Raw genomic sequence first — 27,938 nt, forward strand, 5'->3', positions numbered from 1 at the left:
AGGTCTGATAGCAAGATGATCTATCTAGTCCCTGACTTGAGACTTCGCAGACCTTGATTTTGCTTCAGCAACATCACTTTCCCCTTTGTCTTTGTACCGTGAGCACGGACTCACCTGCCCCCAGACTCTTCTTGTGGTTTTTATTGGCCTGAATCGGTATCCTTGGCAACAGAATAGTAACAATATTTATTCAGAACCAAACTACCCAAGTTATTAGCACTGGCATTATTTCTGCCTGCCATCTTTACTGATTTATTAACTGACAAATTAATGAGTTGACAAATAAAAAATATATTTAAGGTGCCAGCTTGATGTTTTGAGATGTGTATACACTGCAAAATAATCCCCACAGTCATACTATTGAACATACCCATCTCCTCAAATAGTTACTGTTTTCTTTCTTTTTTTTTTTCCTCCTTGGTTGGCATACTTAAGACTCCCTCTTCGACCTCCAGCTGATTTCAAGCATACAGTGCAGTATTGTTGTTTCGTGGTCACATGGCCATCCACTAGCCGTCCAGAACTTGCTGTTAGACATCACTGAAACTCGGTGCCCCTCATCCCCCAGCCCCCAGCAGGCAGCATTCCACTCTCTGCTTCTGAGATTGACTGCTGTACCTGCCGTATGTGAGATCATGCAGTATTTATCTTTCTGTTCCTGGCCTGCTTAGCAGTATGCCTTCCAGATTCATCCCTGTTGTCATAAATGGCAGGCTTTCTTTTTTTAAGACTGAATTGTAGTCCTTTATTTTTATGCCTTGCCTTTGTGGAGAACTTTCTAGTTTCTAGAGTGCTATACAAATTGCATCTGAGCTTTATGACAGCCCAGGGAAGTTGTAGAAGCTGTTAGTATTTTTGCAGCGCACAGGTGAGGAAACAGACCGGGGCGGTTAAGTAGTTTACCTCCGGTTTCAGCGCTAGTAAGTGGGGCCGGGACATGCTCCGCGGCATCTTCGCCCGATGCTGTTTCCTCCCACAGTGATTTGCTGTATTGTGGCCTCAGGCTGTTTTTCCCAGATGGACCCCTCTGGCCTGGTTTTCTGTGCTGCCCCCATGGCAGGGGCGGTCTTCTCTCGGGTTGGAGAGGTGGAGGCAGCGGCACTGGAGGAGCGCAGACCCTGAGCCAATAGCGACAGAGAGTAATGTTGACGTGGCTTCTCATTTTCCTTTCGACTTTAACCCCTAGGCGATGAGGAGAGCCATCTCCAGGAACACTGCCATGCTCGTCTGTTCTACCCCCCAGTTTCCTCACGGTATCCTAGATCCTGTCCCTGAAGTGGCCAAGGTACGCGGGAGAAATGGGCCGCTTGCTAGGCAGTCAGGTTGAGATTTTATAATAGAATCTAATGGTGCGGGACTCGGCAAGGAGAAGCAAGTGCGAGTTCAGGTTTGTGCACAAATCCCAGGAGCCGCAGAGGAAGCCGTCCAGCTCCCTTCGGAGCCTCTGCTGTAGGGGAGGGATGACACAAGGTAGAGCCTTTGTTGAAGCTGGATACTCTGGATACTCTGAAAGAGCGCCGCTGTTTCCATTCAGCCGGGAGATGGGCTGCTTGTTAAGGGTGTGCCTCGCAGGGGGCCGTGTCCCTCAGGCTCCCCGCCCCGCCGTTACTAAAGCAGCACCTTTCCCCCCCTAAATCAGAGCGCTGCTTGTGTCCTGTTCGGCTTTGCATTGCGTTTGGGGCCCTGCAGTATTTAGATATAAAATGCCACATTTCAGATGAATTATTTTGAAGGCTAAATACATTTGGAAGATGAGCTTTATTAGGAATGTCAAAACTAGCCAGTTTTTTAAAACATGAAAGCCATCGTGCATGACGGCCTTGGGAGTACAGCACACCTTTCCACCTGTGTCTTACAAAGTTTTTGTTATATGGCTATAAATGAAATTCTCTTGCGGTCTCTTTTGGAACTAGCTGGCTGTCAGATACAAAATACCTCTTCATGTGGACGCTTGTCTGGGGGGCTTCCTCATCGTCTTTATGGAGAAAGCAGGTTACCCGCTGGAGCAGCCGTTTGATTTCCGGGTGAAAGGCGTGACCAGCATTTCAGCTGATACCCACAAGGTGAGGCGGGGAAGGACCGAATGTTAAAGTAGCCATTTGATTATTTCGATTACTATCAACAAAATAAATTGGTTGGAGCGTTAGCGTCTGCCAGAAATGTAAAATTAAGTCCGGCTCTTTGCTCTCACCAGGGTAGCTGGTTCAGGTGACAAGTAATAGTGAAAAGAGACCCATTATCTTGGCGGCATGTGGCTAAGAGAATTTCTGTGCCCGCTGACGGCATGTGACTGGGACATGCTAGGACCTAGGCATGTGGCCCCCAGAGCAAAGCTTCCTGAAGCTTTCGGATCCTTTGGGGTGAGGTCGATGATAGAACTCCTAAGAGGGTGTATGCTAGTGCTGTAGCTCCGCGCTCCTGGGGCTCCTGCCCTGAGCGACCGTTGGGGCTAACGGGAGAGTCCTGTGGAAAAAGGGAAGAGCTTAGGTGCTTGGGAATGTTCGGATGCTGCCGCCCCTGGGGGACTGAGACCGAGTGTAGGTTGGTCAGGAACGCTCTTAAACGGCATCCGGATGTGGAGACGGAATAGTGGCCTCGGGCTGCGTGCTTTGTCTTGGCTGCACCGGCAGAGTTCATTTTAATTTCCAGTGTAGTGGGGACCTGGTTCTCAGACTCTGAATAATGTGTACGGATCTTCCGTCAGGATCTGATCCGATTTCACCTCGGCCCCCAGCAACCCCTGTGCCCCCTTCCTTACCGTCTCTCCCGGTGTCTGTCAGGGAGTGAACTTAGCTCCACGTGAGCTGCAGGGACAGTTCGTTAGGAGGGCACGTTTTCTATAAGGAAACCAAGCGCACAGTTTATTTTTCAGCTGCATCAAGTAGCTTCTGGACTCTGAGCACTGTGATTTTTTTAAAAGGAAGTATAATACCAATAAAAATAACGGGAAGGGAGTCAGCTCGTGATTTGAGTTGTTCCGAGTGACACGAATTCCACCCTTCTCCGCTCAAAGAGAGTTCCCTCCAGCCTTTAACCTTCTGACTTTGAATTCTTTTTTTTAATTTTTCAAGTTTATTTATTTTTGAGAGAGAGGGTGAGAGCAGAGAGAGAGGGAGACAGAGGCTGCGACGTGGGCTCTGCGCTGACAGCTGTGAGCCCACGGCGGGGCTTGAACTCCCGAACTGTGAGATCGTGGCCTGAGCTGCAGTCGGACGCTCACCCGACTGAGCCCCCCGGGCGCCCCCTGACTTTGAATGTTTCACGTGGGCGGGAAGCAGAGAGAAGCGGGCGCGTGAGAGAGAGGTTTGCGGGCTGAGTTTGTGGGGCAGGCGTGCCCGGCAGAACCGTGGACTCACCTGTGCTTCTCCCCCTCAGTATGGCTATGCCCCCAAAGGCTCGTCCGTGGTGCTGTACAGTGACAAGAAGTACAGGAGCCATCAGTTCTTCGTTGCTACCGATTGGCAGGGTGGTATCTACGCTTCCCCGACCATCGCGGGCTCACGGCCTGGAGGCATTAGCGCGGCCTGTTGGGCTGCCTTGATGTACTTCGGTGAGAGTGGCTATGTTGAAGCTACCAAACAGATCATCAAAACCACTCGCTTCCTCAAGTCAGAGTATGTGTGCAAGATCGGGATTCTGCCTCGTCTCTTGCTTTGTCTGCTCGTAGGTTCGAGGCGTCTGCCTGGCCAAGCACCCGTACTCCCAGCCCGTTTACCGTCCTCTGGAGACTGGGGGTTTAGGACAGCAGCTCAGGAGTGTGGTGCCGGCCCGAGAGGATAAGTTCCCTTGGTCTGCTGTGACTCGGAGGGTCAGATCCAGGCTTCGTCTTTAGCCATCGTGTCTCGAAGGACGTGTCAGCAACCGGCAGCTCTTACCAAGGGCTGATAGTTCAGTGCGAACTTGAGCATGTGTCCTAACCATCTGGAGGATGTGTTTAAAATGCAGAATTCTCATTCAGTAGATCTGGAAAGGGAGTCTGAGGGTGTGCGTCTCTAGGAAGTTCCCAGTGGGAACCGAAGCTGCCAGTCTAGGAATCACACGTGGAGGGAGAATCGCTAGTGTAGGAAAAGAATCGGGGATGAGGCGGAATGAATGGGGGCGGGGCAAGTGAGGAAATCCAGGGCTGAGCTAAGGCTGGAACTAGGCTGCGTGCTGGCTGGCTTACCTGTGCACATATTACCCGCCTGTCTCTGTGGCTCACCCGGGCTGGGCAGGCTTTTGCAGAGTCCTGAAGGTGAATGAAAGTGGCCAGTTAGGCCTGTCTCATTTGAAAGAAGCCTGCATATACCCAGCTGGTAGACCCGTGTGTTGAGAGCTGCTGTACCATTTCATGCATTAGGCATGACATGTAGGACTTTAAACTGTGGAGACAGATGATTTTGCCAGGATTTTCTTTTCTGTACATCTTTTTTTTTTTTTTTTTAATTTTTTAAATGTTTACTTATTGTTGAGAGAGAGGGAGAGAGAAAAAAAGTGCGAGTGGGGGAGGGGCAGAGAGAGGGAGACAGAATCCGAAGTAGGCTCCAGGCTCTGAGCTATCAGCACAGAGCCTGACGTGGGGCTCGAACCCACGAGGCCCGAGATCATCGCCTGAGCTATCGGACACTCAACTGACTGAACCACCCAGGCGCCCCTTAACGTGCATCTTTTATGCCTCAGGTGCCTCTCAGGCATATCAGAATTTGGGAGTTGGGCAGATAGGGTAAGAGCCGATGATTCTGACTCATTGGAGCTTGGTGGGATTTGGGCCTTTGAATACTTGTAATGTTTGGGGACCACTGCTCTCAGTCTAGCCACCTGATTTTAGAAGGTGAGAGAGCTGAGGCCCTAAAAGATTAGATTGTGTTATAGGGGAGACATTGAATGATTAGAGAGGTGATGGCCCGAGGAGTATATGTGGCTGAACTTCCTTTCTGTTCCTTTTTTTGTTTTCAGGCTGGAAAATATCAAAGGCATCTTTGTTTTTGGGAATCCTCAGTTGTCAGTCATAGCTCTGGGCTCCCGAGATTTTGACATCTACCGACTGTTTAACCTGATGACTGCCAAGGGATGGAACCTGAACCACCTGCAGTTCCCACCCAGGTAAGCTGGAGGAGCCTCTTCCCTTCCTGCGCACCGTGGCTGCCAAAGAACTCGGGTGGCAAGGTGACCCGAAGCGTAGAGATCGGCTATGAGGCCGGGCACCGCAGTGGCAACTGTAGTAGCTGTAGGATTGCGTCTTGCCATCTGGAATTACTCTGTATCCAGAACAAGACGATTAGCTTTAAAACTAGCAAAATTAGGTGGCAGCCTCTTGAGACCAGTGGCCGGTCACGAGACGCCTCCCCACCGCCCCTGCCGTCTTTCTAGGCTGTGCTCTCTCTACCCGTCTTGTGTACCGCCATCACATGGTGCCTACAAACTGACTGCTTCCCTCAAAACCTCCCTTAGGGCCTCTAATCGTTCAGGCCCGCTGCTCTCTCCTTTAATATGCCTTTGTAATCTAACCTTCCATGATGCTTACAAATAAATAAACACTCCACCCCAACGGCAGAGGTCTCTCCTGTGTCTTCTACGTACCCCGATCCCTTTGACTTCGTGGTGCCACTGCCAGTCCTGTGTGGACTCAGTTTATTCCTCTTCACTATCCCTCTGTTCCTCAGTCTCCCTCCAGGGGGAGTTAGAGTTTCTTCTTTGCCTTGAAGTCCTTCAAGACCCCAGCCCTGTGGCCCTGTCCCCATGAAGGTGTATCATCTAAGGTGAAAGCATCCCCTTGGTGGTCACGTGGCTCAAGGCCTAGCAGTTGACCGTTTTGGAGGGGAGGGGTGGGACAGAGCTGGCAGCTGTATTCATTCTGTCAGGATGTTCTCGATCATGCTGAGGCATGAAGCCCTCGTGTCAGCCCATGCTCGACAGCCCATGTATTGATCTCCCTGATTCCCAGGACTGGGAACACTCGTCACAAATCACATGAAGAAGCCAGCGATAAATTCCTGTGTGGGGGCTGCTTTATTTTAGAACTTTTTTCCCCCGCGGTTCATCTCTGTCTGTGTCTGTCTTCTCCCGTAGTATTCATTTCTGCATCACGCTGGTACACACTCGGAAGCGAGTAGCCATACAGTTCCTAAAGGACATCCGGGAGTCTGTCACTCAGATCATGAAGAATCCTAAAGCAAAGACCACAGGAATGGTAGGGACACTTGGGATTTTTTTCTTCCTGTGGACGTTTAGGTATCCTGGGGGGGTTGGAAGAACCAAATGACCTCGAGTCTGTTCCTGCCTCTGTTATGTCTCCACAAACCTTATCACTCCAAGCTGATAATCTCTGCCTCACCCGTGTCCAAGGTGTTTGGTCTCAGATGAAGTATGCTATGTAGAAAGCACCTTGTAAATTTAAAAGTGCCATACAAAGGCAGGTGGTGGTCCTGTCCCTTTGAAAAGAAAGTTTTGACACAGGAAAGGCAATAGCCTGCCTTTTCTGGAATTTTCTACAGCAAATCCCATAGGCTGGTTCCTTTGGGCAGAAAGGCAGACTGGCAAGTACCTGTGAAAAACTGTCTGGGTGGGCATGGAGTGGGGAGAAGAGGGACATGGAAGTCAGGGATGGGAGGAGGGGGAGATCAGAGCCACAGCTTCATCTCCATCCCTGTCCCCCTCATTGCCAGTAATGATCTCTGACTGGATTTGTAGGGTGCGATCTACGGCATGGCCCAGACGACCGTCGACAGGAACCTGGTGGCAGAATTGACCTCAGTCTTCTTGGACAGCCTTTTCAGCACTGACGCTGTAACTCCGAGCAGCCAGATGAACGGTTCTTCGAAACCCCGCTGAGTCTGGACCCTTCGTTGCCCCGAGGGGCTCCTGGCCTTCAGAAGGTTCTGGGGGTGTGGAACAGGCCGCGCACAGTTCGGACATCTGGTCTTGCTCCGTAGATCACGACGAGATGGACCACGAGACGGCTTGATCCTCAGGATTCTTGTTCCTCCTATCATCCTTTTGTGGTTTTGAATGTGGAGTTCCCAGAGGAGTCCATTACCTAATTATTTTGCCCTTGCTCTCAAATGTTACCCTAGGAATCGTTTTAGCCATTTCCTTCTCTAACCTTCTAGCTTTCCACTTCACTTCATCATTGTGTGACAGCTCTGACCTGTCCTGATTCCTTAGGGAGACTGGGGTATGGTTTATGCGATACGAGAGGGTTTTCTTTGTTCTCTCAGGCAGCTGGGCGAGGCAGCTCGGAAGCATCCGTGTGACACGCGTCTCCCCGGGTGGGTGTTAGGTGTACTCTAAGCACGCGGCCTTCTCGGCCCTCCTCTTTGAGTAGGTGAGTCGTCCGTCTTAGAGTCGCTTTCAGCACACCTCACTGTATTTTTCCAGGACACAGCTGGGCAGGCCGCTGTTCCTGGTTTGCAGGATTGGAGTGGCCGAGCAGATCTGCTCAGTCTATCAAGGCAGGCTCTGGAACGGCCCTCTTTCGTGCTCCAGGCCCTGGTCTGATACTTGGTTGCTGCCGTCTTTGGAGATATGTGTTTGAAGTCATGCTCTCATTGGTTTGCTGTTGTTCCCCTGGATTAAGAGAACGTGGTTTCTAGAGAACCCAGGACTTTCCGGCCCTCGTGCTGCCTGTCTGAATTGGCAGTGTTCGGAGCACACCTGTACCCTCTCCCAGGCTGGTGATGATCGGAAACCAGGGCCCTTTCCCTGCGTCTCTGAGTGTCAGAGCAGGATGAGTGCCCAGAGTCACATCTCTGTCGCCAGAGTTGGTGGTCCTCCCCTCCCCACCCCCCACCGTTGTAAGCCATCATGTACGAGTACGTTCACTTGAAGGAACAGCTCAGAGCACCTTCACGAGTTGCCTTGACTTACCCTAGGTGGGTGCCAGTAGGGTGTGAGAGAGAGCCCCCACGGCAAGGAAAATTTTCTCCCCGTTAGTGTGTTCGTCCTGCCTCTTTCCCTATATTCATCTCGCAAAGGTACTATGGCAGTTTAGCCTCAGGTACTGGACACTTCTCGGCCCTGGCTAGAATGAGACAAACTTGTTAGGATAGGAAAGCATGACGGCAACCGTCAGTTGCGGCCTAGGGCCTGGGATTCCTTCCTAAGACTAGTTGCTCAGGGTGGTGCAGGGACAGGACCAAACCCTGCACCCACTTCCTACCCCCTTCTCCCTTGCATGGGGCCCTGATCTAGGTGGAGCCACTGTCTTCCTCTGAAGACGACATATTGTGTGCCTTTTTCCTCACAGTGAGCAGTGGTGGGCTATTCCTGACCCAGGCCCTGGGGGAGGTGCAGCAGTCTTTGAGATTTTTGTTTGGGTAGGGGAGTACTTTAGGATGAGTCAGGAGAAAATCTCCTCTGTTCCATTACCCTTCTCAGGGACTCCTGAACCATTCAGCCTCTTGAGGCTGGTATCCTCTGGCCTCCCTCACTGGGAATGCTGGCCAGGAGAGCCAAGACGACCAGACTTTCCCCGCCCCCAGGCCTTTAGCACTGTACTTCCTCCACAATAACTGTGATTAGCTGGCTGTGTCACTGCAGGGCTGGTGTGGTATGTGTTCCTCCTGTCCATTGTGGGTTCCAGGAGAGGTTGGGGCGTGTGTGTGTGTGTGTGTGTGTGTGTGTGTGTGTGTGTTAGAGGGAGAGGCTAGGATCCTTTGGACCCGGGGGTCGCGTTCCCTCCAGTTACCGAACTGGTGGGCACCCCCCCAAGAGAGGGGCTCTGTGTGAACTGTCTCTTGGGTCTCCGGTGCATTCGTGGTGCTGGACAAACCACCCAGCAGGCACCACTGTGGTCTGTTAGCTGCTAAACTGGAGAAGCACATGCCCTGCAGAGCAAGCTGTTGCTTCCAGTGTCTGCAGGCCCCCCTCTTCCGTGACAGCACTGCTGCCCCGGGGGCAGTGGCATTTTTTAAAGGGACCTACTGTAGCCACTTTATGATCATGAGCCTTAGTTTGACTCAACACTTGTGGGCTTTCCATTCTCTGTGTATCTGTGCACCTAGTAACACCTAGTCTGGCAGAGGTGGGCAGAAGTCTTCACGATGTCATGTTGCTAGCAGATGTCACATTGGCCTCTGCAGAAACCGTACTGTCTTGTTTCTACATTAAGTACTCGCGTGAATATACTGCCGTGTCACTTTTAATATTACCAGTTTTATACTTGGAAAATGGTACTTGCCTCTTCTAAATCTTTTCTGTATTTAACCTCCTTCTTCCCATCTCAGTGCTCCCTTCCTAACTGCAGCAATATCTTAAAAAGCAATTAATTAAATGTCCCAAATCTTAACTAATGTGGATGGTTGTATTCAATGATTTGGATGCAGGTGGTTGATCCAGGGGGAGGGGGTCGGGCTGGGGCAGTTCTAGAACGGGCTGCTGGTGGGACATCGCCCCCTTGTGGTGAAACGGTTGTGTGTGGCCGCTGATACTCAGGGCCGTAGCCCTGGGCGAGAGCACCTTTGCAAGTGGCTTCTCCAAGAGTGGTGGTCATACCGGTTTTAAGGAGTTCTAGAACTTAGGTCTTTAGCTCCCCAGGACCTGGGCCCTGCCTTGTGTTTTCTGTCATCTTCATCATTACTTCTGCTGATACCTTAATGATGGATTGAGCCCTCTGAGGTGGGCCCCAGCCAGCTGGGCACTGGCTTCGAGGCCCGCATTTGATTTGGGAGTTGGTGGAACCCCTCAGAATAGCTCTGCACATGTAACCACTGGACACCTTGTTCCGTTACGAATAACAAGTGAGCAGTCTTTCCAAAGGGTTATTCGGGTCTTGGAGGCTGTCCTTCAGGTAACCCAGTTTCTCAATTCCATTTGGACTTTGTCAGAATCAAGCCAAGGAATGCGGTCTTTGCTATAGTTTTCTGCTAAATGACTTGGTTTCCTGAGCACCTACTTGCTCTGGGTAAACCCTAGAGAATAAGAGGCCAGGATATGCTTGGTTAGGGGACCCGGTCCATCCAAGAGTTGCTGTTTGAATGCTTACTCCTGCTACTTACTCTGTGAACCCTTTTGCCTTCCCTGTGGGTTCTTGGTAGCAACGAGCCACTTTTCACTAGACCTGGCAGTGACAGAAGTGATGATGGAGGCCGGATTTGATAGCCACCAGCTACAGCCTGGCTAAGCAAGAGTCAGCTGTTTGAGAACCTTTCTTGAGTTGGGAGTCTTAATTGCCTTTTTCTTGGGCTTGCTTTTTCATAATCTCTCCTTAACATCTTCCCATATAACTTCAGTTATTTGCATGAATTTTAGAACATTTATTTTGGAAAAAGTATTGCTTATAGGTCTTTGTCCCACAGAAAAGTCCTTCATATGACTGTAGTGTCCTCCAGGATGGTGTTTTCAACCCCTGACCCCTGAGTAAGCAGAGGCAGGAAGGTGACGTAACATGTGCTCCATACTTCATGTCTGGTGGCTTCTGTCCCCTAATCCGCAGTCATCAGATCAGAGCCCACTTAGGAAAAGTTAAGTCAGAAGTGGGGCAGACGGGAGAGCATCTGAATCTCATTGGTTTTGATATTAAGCTTTGCTAAGAACTTGCTCTTGACCTAGGTATTGTTATCTTTAGATCCTGCTAGTACCTCTTACCAACAGTATGCTGACTTCTCAGCCACCAACCTCTGTCTCTTTTCTGGCCCTTGTTGCAGGACCAACTCATCCAGGGTAACTGGGTTGTGACACCCTGTTCCAAGGGACTGTGGCATTTGCAAGTCAGCTTAGTATGCCGGCACCTTCAGGCTAGGGGGTCATAGGTGAGGGAGAAGGGCTTCCCCAAATCTTGCATAATGGCATCCGCAAAAGGACATCCATGTGGCATGCGCTGGGGAGAGAGGATACTGTGCTCTGTGGCTCCCACTTCTCCCAGACACAGCACATTATGGGAATATTCTACCCTAGAGTCACTAGGTTGGAGAACTGGTCTGTAGGAATTGGCTCCTTAGCTGCTCAGGTGGTAAAATAGCCCATCACCTCCTTAAGCTAGGATTTTTGTCCTCTCCCTTATGTAGTAAAAGCAAGTAATCCTTGAGGATTAGAAATCTCCCCATGGGATGGGGCACCTGGGTGGCTTCATTAAGCGTCCGACTTTGGCTCAAGTCATGATCTAGCGGTTCGTGAGTTTGAGCCCCGTATTGGGCTCTGTGCTGACAGCTCAGAGCCTGGAACCTGCTTCAGATTCTGTTTCTCTCTCTCTCTCTCCCTCCCTCTCCCCCACCGCCCCACTCATGCTTGCTCTCAAAAATAAACATTAAAAACATTAAAAACAAATCTCCCCATGGGATGTAGACCAGACAGATCATACAGCCTAAGACTGCCTTTTTTTTTTTTAATTTTAGTGCAAGTGTCAGTGGGGGAGGGGCAGAGAGAGAGAGAGAGAGAGAGAGAGAGAGAGAGAGAATCCCAAGCAGCCTCAAGTCAGCACAGAGCCCGACATGGGGCTTGATCCCACAAATGGTGAGAGCATGACCTGAGCCAGGATCAAGAGTTGGACACTTAACCAACTGAGCCACCCAGGCGCCCCACGCAGACTGCCTTCCTAGTCACAGGTCCCACCACGGATAAACACAGTGTCCTACACACCTTTACTTGTATTCATGGTGCCCCCTCAGCCATCTCTGCCTCAAGAATTCCATTCAGGTCTTCGAAGCATAATTTAAATGAAGCCTCCAGAGTCACCCTTGTCAATCGCCTCATGTTTCCTTAGCTCATTTCTTATCCTCGCCTCTAGCACTGACTTCATTCATCCTGCCTAGTGATAGTTAACTGCTTCCTGCTTAATTCCCCTACATGACCGTGAACTCCATGCAGACAGGGTGGCTCGGTCCTGCTTTTCCTCCGGTGCCTTCATTGAGTAAGTGCTCTAAATGCCTCTTGACTCCAGTTTGGACTGACCTGTGGAAAAAACCATGTTCCAGAGCTTGAGGCCGAGTGAAACAGTAGTTTTATTTGAGGCATAAAAGCACACGTGTTTCTGTCACATACGATGGGGTTGACTTTAGGGTCCTGGCTTCTAAGTTAAGACTGTGCATCTTAGACACAGCTTCTTGGGAAATGAATCCGAAAAGGAGCAAGACACAGCCTGGCAAGAAGACCATTACTGTTGTTGGGAAGTCGCACAGAAGGGGAAGATAGTACTCGATTAGCATACGTGTGCCAGAGCGCTGGGGATAAAGCGTGGTCGGCAGTGAGGCTGGCACCTCCTCTTACCACAGCAAGGACTCTCCCCTAAACGGAGGCAGCGGAGTCCACTTGGCAATTCTGGCTGTAGAACATCTCAGGGCTCCCCAGCTCCCTCCCTGGATTCCCAAATCAGTCCCTCCACTTCCCCCAAAGACTTCCACGAGGAAGGGCAGGGCCTATGTCATGGACACTGCTACTTGTTCGATGAAGCTGGCCAGGTTTATGTCCCGTTCTGAAAGGCCTGCACACTCATGGGTGCTCAGGGTGATGTGGACCTGAAACAAAACCAGCGATTAGGGCCCAGCTCATCTGCTGCCTTCGCCAAGAGCAGGAGAGGGTCGCGGCTACGGGGCTCAGCCACACCAAGGATTCCAGAACAGTGGCCAGGCACTACAATCTCTCCTGGGGGCTGCCTTGCCTGCCTGAGAGTCTCTAGCAACAGTGTAAACCCGCCACTCGGCACAAGGCGGGCACTGAATGACCGCATTTGTTCGGCAGGCAGGCCGATCTGTTTGCTGTGCGTGGGTATTCTTAGCTCAAGTTACTACTTTTTCATTCCTCCACACCTCCAGGAGGATTTAAGTCATTTGGAGCTATTAGCAATGACTACTCCCGATTCCCAAAGTCTTGCCTTTTGTGGGTTTTGCCGCCTTAATGTCTCCTTACTCTCTACCTCAACCGCAAGTTGTCTCACGAGTGTTTTAATTTGCACCTTCTTTAATTTGTAGTGAGACTGACTGTTTTGCAGGGGTGTTGACGCTGATTCCAGGAACGAGCTGAAAGGACCAGGAGGAGTGGACAGGCAGCCTCTGGGTGGTGAGGCCCCTAGGGAAGCCCAGGGAAGGGCCTTCAGAACAGGCTGGGCTGGACCCAGCAGGCAGGCATCGCTCACCTTGTTGTACACGTTAAACCATTCGGGGTGGTGGTCCAGTTTCTCCGCCTGTAGGGCCACCCTCGTCATGAAGCCAAAAGCCTATGTAGTGAAGTGAGACCCGAGTTAGTGCTCTGAGAGACAGAGGGCTGCTAGGCCCCTTTTCGAGCTGGTGTGAGACCTAGGTGCAGGATGGACCGGCTCCCCACAAGGAGACCCGTCCAGCTTTAGTCACCCCCCTGGCACCCTGCGGCTGGTTCTGCGCCGGAGTTTGAGGCGGTCCTTCTGAAGTGGGAAGAAAGTCTGGTTCCTAGGGCCCCTACCTAACTAGGTGGAAACACCACAGAGCTATTTAGTTCTGGCCAGTCTTTTGGTTATCTACTGAGATGTCTTGTTTCCTACTTGACCCGTTTCCTCTAAGGATTGTTTCTAAAAGTTCCAGGTATGGAGGGCCCAAGACCCATCTCCCCCCCTCTCCAGTCCCCAAGGATGACACTCCCAAGTCATCCGGACCAGGGTAGTGTCTGAGGGTCTCGGGTAGGAGGGCTTTAAGGGAGACAACAAGTCCCGGAATGGGACCCCGTCGCCCCAGTCTCAGACACTCTGTCCCACCCGGTGCCATACCCGATTGAAGTCTTTGAAGTGGAACTGCTTGAAGATGGCATCGCGGCCTTCCAGCTCATTCCACCCCACGGCCCTCAGGTTTGGCAGCAGCTGGTCCCTCTCCTCGGCACTTAGCCTGTGTGCTTTGCCAGCCTAGGAGAGGAAATCGAGGCCCAAGGGCATTTCTTTTTGCGATCCAGGAGAGTGCCCCATCCCTGGGGAAATAAATGTAGCCAGCCTGGGAGGGCTGTTCTAAAGCAATTGACAGGGAGGTGTTGAGGGTGGCGCCCTGCCCTGGAGGTGGGACCCTGGCTCAGGCACTGATCCTTTCTTAGATTTGGACACTTCTCTCTAAGAACAGAAAATCCTGAGGTGTGATGCAAGTCCCTGGGGTTGAGCAATACTCCCCCCTCACCCCACCCCAAAGCCTGACAGATTCCCCCCTCCCCCCGCACACACACCAAATAGGTCTCTTAAGTTAATGAGACAGATCAAGCCCAGATTCGAATGTACACCACCTTTCAGAAAAAGAGTACCCAGGATTCTCCAAACTTTTTCTGTTCTGGACTTCATCTAGTTCACCCTATGCCAGTGCTGTTGTTACTCAAGGAACCTGAGGCCTAGAAAGGCAAAATGACCACTGTGCTCCTCCCCCTACTTTCCCCTCGGTCCAAGAGAACACAGGCATTGTTCTCAAAGGGGTTCTGAGTCTGCCTCCTGGGGCTGGGCAGAGGAGCCAGCACCTAAAACACCTTCCAGATGACTCTTAGCCACAGCACAGTTGACATCCACTGGCCCTACCTCCCAGTGGGTATTCATCGTGGTCCCATGTAGCCTCTGAGTACTGGCTGCCGGGCCTAGGGGTTTCAGACTCCCACCTTCTTTTCTATTCTGTCAGCTTGGGGAGTCTGAGCCAACAGAGCTCAGTCCCAAAGTGGAAGTAACTTGGCCAAGGGCGACTGGCAAACCTTGGGCCTCATCCTATTTACCTATTGTGCAAAGTGCCCTCAAGGCAGCCCAAACTGGCACAGCCATGGGTGGAACCCTCAGAGACAGAAGGAAGCCAAGGTCAGTTCCACTCCCTAGGAGGATCCAGGCCTGGCACCAGGGATCCCAGAATCGAGACTTCTGAAAAGCACTCCCCCAGGACAGAATACAGAGTGCTAAAGGAGAAGTGAATCAATGAGATCAGGGGAGAGAACGTGAGGGAGGTTAGTTTAGCTTTCCTGAGGCAGCCGGTAGGCGTGGGCCGAGTTGGCAGGGCCGGTTCAAGCCCCAGTCCTGCCATCCTCCAGCCAGGCGACCCTGTGGCCCTCACCTCCCTTGGCTTCAAGGGCAGAAGGGGCCAAGAACTTCCACTGTCAGATCAGCAAGAGGAGCCAGTGGGACACTTTTAGTAGACTCCACTGTTACCAAGGGCACGGCACCTGCATTTATAAAAGGAGGCCCCTGGGGCTGGCAGGCCTGATGGGCCTCTCCGGTGTGGGGGTAGATCTGGAAAAGGATTGCAGCCTCCTCGAGGTCCATCTTTCTCTGCCTCCTGAAAACACTTGTTTTCTCTGGACTGACCTGGCTTCGTCAGGCTCCTTTCCTCAGCTCTGAGAGGTCTGCATCCAGTGCCCCACCCCTGCTCCCTTCCCAGAGCTGGCCCTTTCTCAGTGGCTGATAAGCCTGGTCCACGTATCCAGGCAACTGGATTAACTGATGTCAGCCCAGGCATCAGAACCCACTGCTTAGTTCTTTGGCCCAGAAATAAGTGGATGGGTACCCTTGTCCCCTGGGAGGCACCCCTTCCTCGAGAGTCTTCTGGGGACCCCCAAGTGTCACAGCCTGGGGCTGAAATGACAAGCTGCTCCCAGATCTGGGATTGGGTGGGGGGGAAGGGGCAGTGTTTGCTCGGTAAATCACAGGTCAGGCCTGGCCTCTGCCTTGTGGGGGAGTGTGCTGTCGGGTTACTGATTACCCGCCCTGCCCTGCATCTTTGGGGCCTCAGTGCACCACACAATCAGCCTCACTCCCCACCGCCCCTCCCTCCAAGCCACAGCTTTCCAAATGCCCTCTCAGCTGTTACCACAGTCCCCCCTGCTCCGGAGGCTTTGGGACCACAAAGGGGCTGTTTAGTAAAGCTTCCCCAGGCTAGGCTCTCCTCCCCTGCCAGGGCCCACCTTCACCTGCCCAAGAGCTGAGCACAGGGCCAGGGCCCTCCTGGGGGGAAACCCAGCCTGGAGGAGGGCTGATCCTGAGCAATCAGGCCCCTATTGCTGAGCACAGTCCCGGAGCTAGGCACCAGGGGCTGGCTCTGAGGCCAGGGGGCAGCACAGGGTGCACAGAGGGCTTGGCCGGACCCTGTGCCAAAAGTGCACGAGAGAAAGGTGGTAAACAGGCGCGCAGAACACAGAACCAGCCTCCCTCCTTCTCACACTCACACTCCCCCTTCCCTCAATACGGAAGAGGACTGGCGACCGAGGGGGAAGAGGTCTGCGGGCTCACTAGATGCCTCTCCCCACTCCCCTGACCGCCCTGGGCCCACCGCCCACGCCCCGCCCGCGGCAGCGAGGGGGCCGGGTTATACGGGCCTGGGAGCAGGACCAGGCCTGGGCTCCCGCCTCGCTGTCACACGGACCCGCCACCGCCCCTCTCCCGGTCTCGGCTCACCCTGGGATACTACCAGGGGTGCGGGTGGCCGCGGGGCGGAGACCCCGGCTCTCCGAGCCCGCGCGCGGCCAGCGGGCGCAGAGCTCGCAGGCACCGTACTCCACCCTCGTCGCCCCCCGCCGCGCCCCCGCGGTCGGACCCTTTCCTCTCCTCCGCCCTCCCGCGCGCCCCGGCCCCCACGGGCGGCGGGCGCGCGACCCCCTCACCATGGCGGGCGCGACGCAGGTGCGGACGCGGCCGAGCGGCAGGTGGCGGCGGGGCGACAGGGCGGCGCCGGGCGCTCGGGGCAGCGGGCGGGGCGGGACCGCGAGGGCCCGCCCACTGGTAATCGTTAACTCGGCCGAGATCCGCGCTGGGCCTCTGCCCCGTTCCAGCACTTTCTTCAGGGCTCTAGTCACCGGGAGCTCAGGGACTGAGAACGTGGGGCTCTAGGTGCGGACTTCTGCGTCTGGATCGCTCTGTGCCACTTAACCAGCCCTGTCACTCTGGGCGCGAGATTACCTCTTCCTTTTTTAAAGACAACTGATTGAGGTATTGACCTACAAGAAACTGCACGTAACCAAAGGGTACAGTTTGCTGCGTTTTGAGGTATGTGTGCTCTCGTGCAAGCATCGCTGCAACCAAGTTCATGAACATATATACATCATGCCTACAAGTTTCCCCCTTTCTCAGCCATTGATATGCTTCTGGTCACAATATGTTAGGTTGCATTTCCTAGAATTTTATGTGAATGGAAATCATACAGTACATACACTTGTGTCTGGCTTCTTATCTCTCAGCATAATTACTTTGAGGTTCACCCATGTGGTTGCGTGTATCAATAGTTTCTTCCTTTCTATGGCCAAGATAAAATAAATTTTATCGTATGATATCGTATGGATATACCACAATTTGTTCATCCGTTCTCTTGTTGATGGGATTTGGGTTGTGGGCAGTTTTTCACTATAACGAATAAAGCTGCTGTGAACTTTTCCATCCAAGTCTGTATACATGCATGCTTTCATTTTTCTTGAGTAAATGCCCAGGAGTGGAATGACTAGGTCATATGGCAGACGTGTTCATAAGCTTGTTAGGAAACTGCCAGACTGCTTTCCAAAGCGGTTGTACTGTTTTACGTCCCACCAGCAGTGTCTGAGAGTTCTAGTTTCCCTATGATGAGGAAAACAAAGGCAAGAGAAATGCAGCTTAAATTACGCCTGCGTACAGCTTGCAGCCCACGGAGAGACACCTGAAACATGCAGAGTGTGACGTTGCTCAAGGCACTCATGGCTGCCTTACTGCATTGATGTTGTTTGATTAAAGACCAAAAGTAACCTTATCTTAATAGCAGCCAGCCCCTCAAGGTCCTGAAAGCCTTGCTTCCAAATTCCTTAGAGACTTACACTATCCCTAAGCCCCACTAACCTAAGAGTATATAAGCAGTCACTCCTCACAACCCCAGTGCAGCTCTTTCTGCCCCCCCGGGTCCTGTCGGTCCTGTCCCTGTGCTGTAATAAAATCACCTTTTTGCACCAAAGATGTCTCAAGAATTCTTTCTTAGCTGTTTGCTCACAAACCCTCGCAGATGCCCCAATGCTTATTATGGTCAATCTTTTTTTTTTTTTTTAAGCTTATTTATTCATTTTTACAGAGAGACAGAGGGAGAGAGAGCATTTGCACACTCATGAGCGGGGGAGGGGCAGAGAAAGAGAGAGAGAAAGAATCCCAGGCAGGCAAGCTCAGCGTGGAGCCTATCCCGAGCCTCGACCTCAGGACTGCAAGATCCTGACCTGAGTCGAGATCAAGAGTCAGGCACTTAACTGACTGAGCCACGCAGGAGCCCCAGTGGTCAATGTTGTTCATTTTAGTCATTCTAACTGGTGTGTAATGGTATCTCACTGTGGTTTTCCTTTGAGTTTCTGTAATGGCTAATGATATTGAACACCTTTTCATGTGTTTATTTGCCATCGGTAAATCTGGTGAATTGCCTGTTCAAATTTCTTGCCCTTTTTGTTTATTTGTTTGTTTGTTTGTTTTTGAGCTGTTTGTTTTCTCATTGGGTTTTGAGGGTTCTTTATTCTGGATACGAACACTTTATCAGAGATCTGGCTTGCCATTTTTTAAAAATGTTATATATGTTTTTATTATATATATAATACAAACATGTTATGTAAACCCGGAGATGGTACTAATACAAGTACATGTTCATATGCCGATTCCCAGAACTAACGACAACTATTTTAATCTACCTACTTTTGTGCTTTCTTTTTAATTTTTTTCTAAGGGAACATAGTGTGTATTCAATTATTTTAAATGCCCAGTCTAATATACTAACCATATTTTTTTAAAAAATTGTTTATTTTTAAATTTACATCCATGTTAGCATATAGTGCACCAATGATTTCAGGAGTAGATTCCTCAATGCCCTTTACCCATTTAGCCCACCCCCCTCCCACAACCCTTCCAGTAAGTGGCTGCACCAGTTTGCATTCCCATCAGCAGTGCAGAAGAGATCCTCTTTCTCTGCATCCTTGCCAACATCTGTTGTTGCCTGAGTTGTTCATGTTAGCCATTCTGACAGGTGTGAGGTGGTATCTCATTGTAGTTTTGATTTGTGTTTCCGTGATGATGAGTGATGTTGAGCATTTTTTCATGTGTCAGTTGGCCATCTGGATGTCTTCTTTGGAGAAGTGTCTATTCATGTCTTTTGCCCATTTCTTCACTGGATTATTTGTTTTTTGGGTGTTGAGTTTGATAAGTTCTTTATAGATTTTCGATACTAACACTTTATCTGATATGTCAGTTGCAAATACCTTCTCCCATTCTGTAGATTGCCTTTTAGTTTTGTTGATTGTTTCCTTCGCTGTGCAGAAGCTTTTTATCTTGATGAGGTCCCAATAGTTCATTTTTGCTTTTGTTTCCCTTGCCTCCAGAGACGTGTTGAGTAAGAAGTTGCTGCAGCCAAGGTCAAAGAGGTTTTTGCCTGCTTTCTCCTCGACGATTTTGATGGCTTCCTGTCTTACATTGAGGTCTTTCATCCATTTTGAGTTGATTTTTGTGTATGGTGTAAGAAAGTGGTCCAGGTTCATTCTTCTGCATGTCGCTGTCCAGTTTTCCCAGCACCATTTGCTGAAGAGACTGTCTGTATTCCACTGAATATTCTTTCCTGCTTTGTCAAAGATTAGTTGGCCATACGTTTGTGAGTCCATTTCTGGGTTCTCTATTCTGTTCCATTGATCTGAGCGGCTGTTTTTGTGCCAGTACCGTACTGTCTTGATGAATACAGCTTTGTAATACAGCTTGAAGTCTGGGATTGTGATGCTTCCAGCTTTGGTTTTCTTTTTCAAGGTTGCTTTGGCTATTCAGGATCTTTTCTGTTCCCATACAAATTTTAGGATTGTTCTAGTTATGTGAAGAATGCTGGTGTTATTTTGATAGGTATTGCATTGAATATGTAGATTGCTTTGGGTAGTATTCATATTTTAACAATATTTCTTCTGCCTATCCAGGAGCATGGAATGTTTTTCCATTCTTTCATAAGCTTTCTATAGTTTTCAGTGTATAGATTTTTCACCTCTTTGGTTAGATTTATTCCTAGGTATTTGATGGGTTTTGGTGCAATTGTAAATGGGATAGATTCCTTGATTTCTCTTTCTGTCGCTTCATTATTGGTGTATAGGAATGCAACCAATTTCTGTGCATTGAGTCTATATCCTGCGACTTAGCTGAAATCATGGATCAGTTCTAGCAGTTTTTTGGTGGAATTTTTTGCGTTTTCCATATAGAGTATCATGTCATCTGTGAAGAGTGAAAGTCTGACTTCCTTCTGGTCGATTTGGATGCCTTTTATTCCTTTGTGTTGTCTGATTGCTGAGGCTAGGACTTCCAATACTACGTTGAATAACAGTGACGAGAGTGGACATCCCTGTCGCGTTCCTGACCTTAGGGGGAAAGCTCTCAGGTTTTTCCCCTTTGAGGATGACATTAACATTGGGTCTTTCATATATGACTTTTATGATCTTGAGGTATGATCTTTCTATCCCTACTTTCTTGAAGGTTTTTATCAAGAAAGGATGCTGTATTTTCTCAAATGCTTTCTCTGCATCTACTGAAAGGATCGTCTGGTTCTTGTCCTTTCTGTTGATGTGATGAATCATATTGAATGTTTTGCGGATATGCCAGTTTTTAATTTGCGCTCCACACTGTCTTTCAAAGAGAAAATGCTCTTAATTTTGATGAATTCCAATTTATCAAATGTTTCTCTTATGGATTAGTTTTTTTGGTGCTGCAACTAAGAAATCTTTACCTAACCCAATGTCACAAAGATTTTTCTGTTATGTTTCCTTTTTGTGATGTTTTCTCCCATGTTTTATAGTTTTTGGTTTTGCATTTAGGTCTATGATCCATTTCGAGTTTATTTTTCCTGTGCTTTGAGTTATAAATCCGAATTCACTTTTTGCATATGAATATTCAATTCTTCCTTTCTCCACGGAATTGCTTTTATACCTTTGTAAAACCTCAATTGAAGGTATATGTGTGGTTTACTTATAACTGACCTATACGTGTGGACTCTATCCTGTTCCATTGATCTGTTTGTCCATCTTTTAAAAAAAATGATTTTTTTAACATTTATTCGTTTTCAAGAGACAGAGACACTGAGTATGTGTGGGAGAGGAACAGAGAGAGAGGGAGACACAGAATCCGCAGCCGTCTCCAGGCTCTGAGCTGTCAGCACAGAGCCCAACGCGGGGCTTGAACCCACGAACAGTGAGATCGTGACCTGAGCCGCAGTCGGGTGCTCAACCGACTGAGCCACCCAGGCGCCCCCAACTGTAGGTATTTTTAATTTTTGTAAATGGATCGCTGTGCCATATCTCATTCAGTTTCTTTCACCCATGTCTGCTATCTGTGTACTTGGTCTGTAGCTTCTAACTGCTGCTGAGTGTCCCAAGTTATCCTTCCTCCAGGGAGGGACACTCAGGTAGCTTCCGGCTCCCTGCTCCCACCACCACCACTACCACCCGCCCCCCCCCACCCCCAGCATGTGAGTGTGCAACACACACATAGCAAAACAACAAAGAATGATGTCGCAGTCGGCACCTCTTCCAACCCTATGGCTCCCCGGCTTCTGGGGAGTTAGTCAGGCAACTTAAATATCAATGTCAATATATAAATATGTAAATATATATACATATATAAATACAAATATATAAATATGTAGCCTATAAATCCAGCAATCCCCTCATGGGTACGTATCGCAAAATAGCTTCCGATGCTCTGGACAATGGCCATGCTGGTCCTTATGTCACACGCATCGTGTGAGGGTTCCTATCACACCTAAGGCTACACTGGACATTCTCCAGCTTTTTAATTTCTGCCAAGTGAATAAATATAAGCCGATAGCTCACTGCTTTACTTTGTGTTTTTCTGATTACTAAGGATTCTGAGCCCCTCTTCATATGTTTGTTAGCACTTGGGGCTTATGGCTTGTCAATTACCTTTTTTTTTTTTTTTATTTTAAAGATTTTTTTTTTTTTTTATCTTTAAGTAATCTCTACACCAACGTGGATCTCAAACTCACAACCCGGAGATCAAGAGTCTCATGCTCCACAGACTGAGCCAGCCAGGCCCCCCCCCCCCCCCGTAAATTACCTTTTAATAGTCTTCCCATTTTTAAAAGAGTTTACAGTGTTCTCTCTCTCTTTTTTTTTAGTTGATTTGCAAGAGTTTATATCTAGACACTAATTGCTTTGTCCACTTTTTTGGATATTGCAAATATGTCCTCCCGTTTGGCCATCGACATACTAACTTCTTCCGTGGTGTCCTTTGTTGGGAGAAATTTTGTGTTTTGGTGTACTAGGCTTATCTCTTTTTTTTTTCTCTGCCTTATAACTTTGTGCCTTTGAAGATTTATCTGATAATTTCCCTGCCATGACAATATTCTTCCTTTTCTTTTGTTAACTCTATGGTTAGATAAATGTAAGACCTAAATGTAAAGGGTCCCCTTTTATATGCAGTGTTAGGCAGGATGTTAGCTAGTCTCCAAAGACCACATCCAATGGACCTTGACTGTCTGAGTTCATGCCTCGTGGCTTCTGCTCATCATCTGCCAGTGTGGGACTGGGGCTCCATGGCCGTCCAGACCTTCAGATGACTTCAGCCCCAGCAGACATCTGCCTGCAGTCCCAGGTGAGACCCCAAGTAAGAACACTGCCCAGCAGAGACCAGTCAACCCATGGAATTATGAAAACTAGTTGTACGTTTTCATTTTAAGCCACCAGATTTGGGGGTGGCTTGCCATCCAGCAATATAGGGAACAGGACACATAGATTCCCGAACAAAACTTAGTACCTGGAAGTGGAGTGCTAAAAACCAGCTGCCTGGGAATGGTGGGTGGGGAGAAGGCAGAAGGAAGGCTGCAAAGAGAGTAAGGAAGGTGCCCTCGCACTCAGGAGGTAGAAAGCTACAAAGAGTGTTGCTCCCACACTAACATGGGGAAGGCTGGATATACTACAAAATCATCACTTTTCTTCTGTTGGCCATGAAGCTGCGCTCTCAGGGCGAGGAGCCTGAAGTCCAAGGGAGGAATGCAGACTGGCTCTGGCACTTAGGAGGGAAGGGGGGGACACACACAGCTTCCCTAACAGTGGGCAAGAAGAAATCAGCTAAAACCTTAACAAGTAGTTGGGAGCCAGGGCGCATGCCGGAATAGCAGCCCAGAAGAGCTGGGGCCACAGACTCGGGGACAGTTTGCCTTCCGAACCCCAGCAGGTGCAGAGGTGAAAGATGGGAGGGAGACCCCTCAGCGGGGCAGGGACCGGAGGGGATTGGCTGCTACTGTGGGGAAAGTGCCAAACCCCGCCCTCCTCCAGACCCTGGTCACCAAGGAGCAAAAGCCTCAGTCACTCGGAGAGGACCCACACACTCTCACTTCCAGAGCCCAGATAAAGACCCACCGTGGCTTTATTTCCAGTAGGAGAAAAAAAATCTCTCTGCCCCTCAGGTTTGGTGCAGGAAACTGCTCCGAGCCCGGATCCTATACCAATACTTTTAGACGTCAGCTACCTGTTGATGAGGATGTGGGCCCGCTGGAGCTCTCACACATTGCCGGTGGAAATCCAAAATAATTCAGCCACTTTGGAAAGCAATTTGGCAACTTTTTATGAAGTTACACATACACTTGCCTTATAGATCAGCACTCTTACTCCAAGAGAAATGAAAATAGGTCCATGCAAAAACCTATGTGCAAGTGTGCATAGCAGCTATATCTGGAAATAATCCAAATGTCTATCAAAAAATGAATGAATAAACACATATGCATTCATACATTGGAATACTACTCAGCAATGTAAAAAAATGGGCTGTGGGCTCATTGAATGTAATGGCTGAATCCCAAATCCATTATGCTAAGTGACAGCAGCCCAAATGTCAATTGTACTGTATTATTATTTATATAATATTCTGAAAAATACATTATTTTACGCAGAGAAAAGATTAGTGATTGACTGCAAGGGGCTGGAGGGGAAGGACCTGGCTCCAGAGGGATGCAAGGGAATTTTGGGGGTGGCAATTAAAATATTTTGAATTCTGATTGTGATGTGTCAAATGACTGGATGCCTTCGCCAAAAAGTATGAAAATGTAAATTATAACTCAGTAACCTTGAATTAAAAAACAAATTTAGGGTATGAAATCTCAGGACAGTCATAACCATTGGATAGTTAGGTTCAGAAAGATGGCAAGTGGGCTTCTGGTAATGCTTTGTGTCTTAGTCTGCATGTTGGCTTTGTGGGTATGTCGGTGAAAAGTCGTCAAGCTATACATCTATGAATTATGAACTGTTTTAGATGTATATTATACTTCAGTAAGAAACGTTTAAAAGACAGTGATGAGATTCTTATTGGGAAAAAAAGAGGACTCAAGAACAATTAGGAAGATTGTCTCTTCAAGTCACCTGCAAGAGAGAAGGGGCTACCTAATGAACTTGTGCTTAGCTCCTAGCTGTCTATGATGACATTGAGAAAAGAGGGAATGGTGAGCTGGCAGTGAGCTGTTGGGTTGGTTGGTTGGTTTGTTTTAAGAAATCTCTCCACCCAATGTGGGGCTTGAACTCACGACCCTGAGATCAAGAGTCACGTGCTCTACCAACTGAGCCAGCCGGGCACACTGAGATATTCGTTTTTTTGAGCAGAATTTAGATGAAACAGAGAGGAGTCAGGACAGTCTTTCCAGTTAGCAAAAGGTTCTCAAAGTAAGAAATGCCTTCACAGTAAAGATCAAGTCAGGGCTGTCATTGTAAGACTCTCTGTTATGACCTTAGATTTGGGCTGCGTCTCATAGAAACTTTCAGGTAGACAACAGGTCTTCTAGAAAAATCTTTAGGATGTGGCTCTTAGAACAACTTTACCAAGCAGGAGAGCTGTTAACAATCTTAAGGACATTATTCTGCAGTTCCCTGACTCACAGCCAAGGTAGAGAGGGGCCTCTCTCGAGGACATTTGTGGCTGGAATTTTTGTTTAATAGAATAAACCTCCATAAGATTCATAGGAACCTCAAAAATGTTTTTTAAAAGAATTGTATTGGTAATAGCACTACCAACTTGGAATGAAAAGATAGAGACAATTCACAAGGAAAAGAGTCTACTGTACTTCCTACCTTCTAGGAGTAGGATTCAGACAGAAAAAGCTATTGCACTTCAAACAGGAGCATTTCTTATCAAGAAGAAAAAGCCTCATTTCAGAGAGAAGAACTCAGTGTTCTAAGCCAATAGATATGAAGATTTACTCCCAGGGGCAGGACTGGATCCAGGATCATGTGATCTATGATCATACCGTGATGTATTTCAGAATTGCTAAGGCCCACTGACTACCACGTGCCCCTTCTCTGTCCCCCCCCACCACCATTTTTAGAGAGAGAGAAAGAGAGAGAGAGAGAGAGCAAGTGAGCATGAGCAGTGGAGAGGGGCAGAGGGAGACAGAATTTCTCAAGCAGGCTCCACGCTCGGTGTGGAGACCCACGCGGGGCTCGATCCCACAACCCTGGTGTTAAGAGGGCAAGCTTGAAGCAGAACCATATTCTGGTGAAAGTGAAAAGGACTTATCATCTTCCTATAGGAAGCGTCATTTCCCTGTCACCCCTTTCTCCCCAGTGGGGCAAGCTTTGACTCATGAGCCATGTTCTCTGTGGTGGAGTACGAACGGATGAACGAACCAGGGGTCTGGGGGCCTCACATCGGGCTAAGCGGCCTCAACTCCTCCATTTAATGCCTCTGTCTGTCAGGATGGGGTTACGCTGCAGAAACAAGTAACCCCCCAAACCTCAGTGGCTCAACATAACGAGAGTTTCTTTCTCTGACACCGAATCCGAGGCAGGCTCCAGGCTCCGAGCTGTGAGCACAGAGCCCGACGTGGGGCTCGAACTCGTGAACCGCAAGATCATGATCCGGGCGGAAGTCGGAGGCTTAACCGACTGAGCCACTCAGGCGTCTGGATTAGGGTTGGTTGTATCTTAAGTTTTAGCTCACAGGGCTGTGCCCAGCTTCAGAGGGAGTGGGGAAGTGCAATTCTACCACGTGCCTGGGAAAGGACGCTGGAAATATCTGATGAGTTACATGAAGGACCCCTATGACGGAGCCCCTGGAGAAGTTGGATGCCGGCCCAGGTGGAAAGAGAGGCTGTCCTTTAGGCCACACAGCATGGGACTGGGCGTCAGGCATGTGGATAGCCCCAGGGGCACGGTCTGCCCAAGGGAAACTTCTGAGGCCCCTAGGTGAGTCTAGAGGTTCACAATGTCTGGATTTGTTTGGGCCATCTTCTGATGATCCCATTCTACCCCTAAAATGTCACCCTCCATTAAATGACTTAATGACCTCTTCCAAGGAGCAGGTACAGATCCAGAATTTTTGTATAAGCCTAATGTATTTTTTTTAAGGTTTATTTTGAGAGAGCACGCGCACATGCACAAGCCTGCACACAGCAGGGAGGGGCAGAGAGAGAGAGAGAGAGAGGGAGAGAAAGAATCCTAGGCAGGCTCCACATGCTGTCAGCACAGAGCCCGATGTGGGGCTTGATCCCATGAACTGCGAGATCATGACATGAGCCCAAATCGAGGGTCAGTGGATTAACCCACTGAGCCACCCAGGCACCCCTGTGGCGGCCCTCTTTTCTTTCTTTCTTTCTTTCTTTCTTTCTTTCTTTCTTTCTTTCTTAATGTTTATTTATTTTTGAGACAGAGAGAGACAGAGCATGAACGAGGGAGGGGCAGAGAGAGAGGGAGACACAGAATCGGAAGCAGGCTCCAGGCTCTGAGCCATCAGCCCAGAGCCCGATGCGGGGCTCGAACTCACGGACCGCGAGATCGTGACCTGAGCTGAAGTCAGACGCTTAACCGACTGAGCCACCCAGGCGCCCCAATGGCCCTCTTTTCTTTAAGAAAAAGAACACAAAGTACAGAAAAAGGCTCCTCCCTCAAATTTAAACTCAAACGCGAATATTTACTCAGAAGGAGAAAGGCAGTTGCAACAAATTGCAAGTTTAAACGAACTGCTATAAACATCACAGAGTTCAGAGAAATAATATAATATTTTAATTGGGGGCCTGACATGCCACCTATAATAGTATTTATTTCCTACGATTTCATCTACATTTTGATCACCTCTTCTATGATGGTAGTTTTTCATTAGCCTTTTGTAAAGAGAGCATAGGAAGATTCATTTCGATAACTACGCTAGAAGAAAGAAAGAAAGGATTATTTTGTTGAGAATTTCGAGGCATAAACTGACTTCACACATCCGTGCTTGCCAGTACAATCTGGATCTGACGATGAAATGCTGATACATTCTGTCTGTGCACTACAAACGGAAAAAAACCAGCAGTGAATATGTTAATATTAATTAATTAATAATTAATAACTGAATATGTTACATTATTGAGGATTTCGCTAACAAAGGAGAAGATGTCTTGTTTGACCAGGTGTTGATGAAAACGAAAACACGCGTTTTACAAATGGTACACAACTGACAACTGGAAGAATTTTCCAGACGTTCGGTGCTGGCTCTGTACCTAGGGAGGCTTTTTCCTCCTATATGGGCCACCTGCCTTTTGCCAGGGTCCAAGAGACACGTGCAGGTCACATGCAGAGTCTGCCCCGCACCTTTCTGTTGCTGGCCGGATGTGTTAGCATAGCAGGAGGCGGGGATATTTCTGGAAGCTGTTCCTACAACCAGAATGGCCAGCAATAGCTAACGTAGACACGGCAGTGACTGAGAATTACTTACATGTATCTATCCCTCTGAACCCAAATTAAGTGCGTTCCTAACTCAGCTTGCCCGTAGCCAGATCCCCAAACACATCAACATCTAGTCTAACACAACCCTACCTGAGGTGAGCAACACCAGGAAAGTGGGAAAGTCTGAGAGACAAAAGACAAGGGGGCTTGGCCTATTGGGTTTAAACTACCAAAATATCTTTCTTATAAATTTTATTCTTTTAAAGTTTATTTATATATTTTGAGAGAGAGAGAGAGAGAGAGAGAATGAGAGCGAGAGAGAACGAGCGAGAGAGCGAGCAGGTGTGGGAGGGGCAGAGAGAGGGAGAGAATCCCAAGCAGACTCCGCACCGTAGCGCAGAGCCCGACGCGGGGCCCGAACCCGTGAAACTTGAGATCATGACCTGAGCCAA

At 49.1% G+C, this 27,938-nt stretch overlaps 2 protein-coding genes across 3 annotated transcripts in view; one reads left to right on the forward strand and one right to left on the reverse strand.

Moving 5' to 3' along the window:
- SGPL1 (sphingosine-1-phosphate lyase 1) overlaps positions 1–9,265 on the forward strand; it is a 74,894-nt gene extending 65,629 nt beyond the window's left edge. The window contains exons 10-15 of the mRNA XM_019444438.2: positions 1,187–1,285; positions 1,914–2,063; positions 3,376–3,614; positions 4,936–5,082; positions 6,049–6,169; positions 6,670–9,265. Of these exons, the coding sequence (XP_019299983.2) occupies positions 1,187–1,285; positions 1,914–2,063; positions 3,376–3,614; positions 4,936–5,082; positions 6,049–6,169; positions 6,670–6,810 (897 nt within the window). The 3' untranslated portion in view covers positions 6,811–9,265. The remainder of the gene's footprint in view (positions 1–1,186; positions 1,286–1,913; positions 2,064–3,375; positions 3,615–4,935; positions 5,083–6,048; positions 6,170–6,669) is intronic.
- Positions 393–16,669, reverse strand: PCBD1 (pterin-4 alpha-carbinolamine dehydratase 1). 2 transcript variants are annotated; one of them, XM_053888559.1, is made up of 4 exons: positions 16,489–16,669; positions 13,649–13,780; positions 13,046–13,126; positions 393–6,146 (listed from the first exon to the last, which is right to left on the reverse strand). In XM_053888559.1, the coding sequence occupies exons 1-4, from the start codon at positions 16,489–16,491 to the stop codon at positions 6,135–6,137; spliced, it is 228 nt and encodes a 75-aa protein (XP_053744534.1). In that variant the 5' UTR covers positions 16,492–16,669; the 3' UTR covers positions 393–6,134. The 2 variants fall into 2 exon arrangements, with proteins under 2 accessions (XP_053744534.1, XP_019299985.2); XM_019444440.2 differs by lacking the exon at positions 393–6,146 and adding an exon at positions 11,898–12,428.
- Positions 16,670–27,938: the final 11,269 nt, after the last annotated feature.

The sequence above is a fragment of the Panthera pardus genome, unplaced genomic scaffold, assembly GCF_024362965.1.
Source record: "Panthera pardus isolate Hobbes unplaced genomic scaffold, ASM2436296v1 HiC_scaffold_22, whole genome shotgun sequence".
NCBI classification, from domain to species: Eukaryota; Metazoa; Chordata; class Mammalia; order Carnivora; family Felidae; genus Panthera; species Panthera pardus.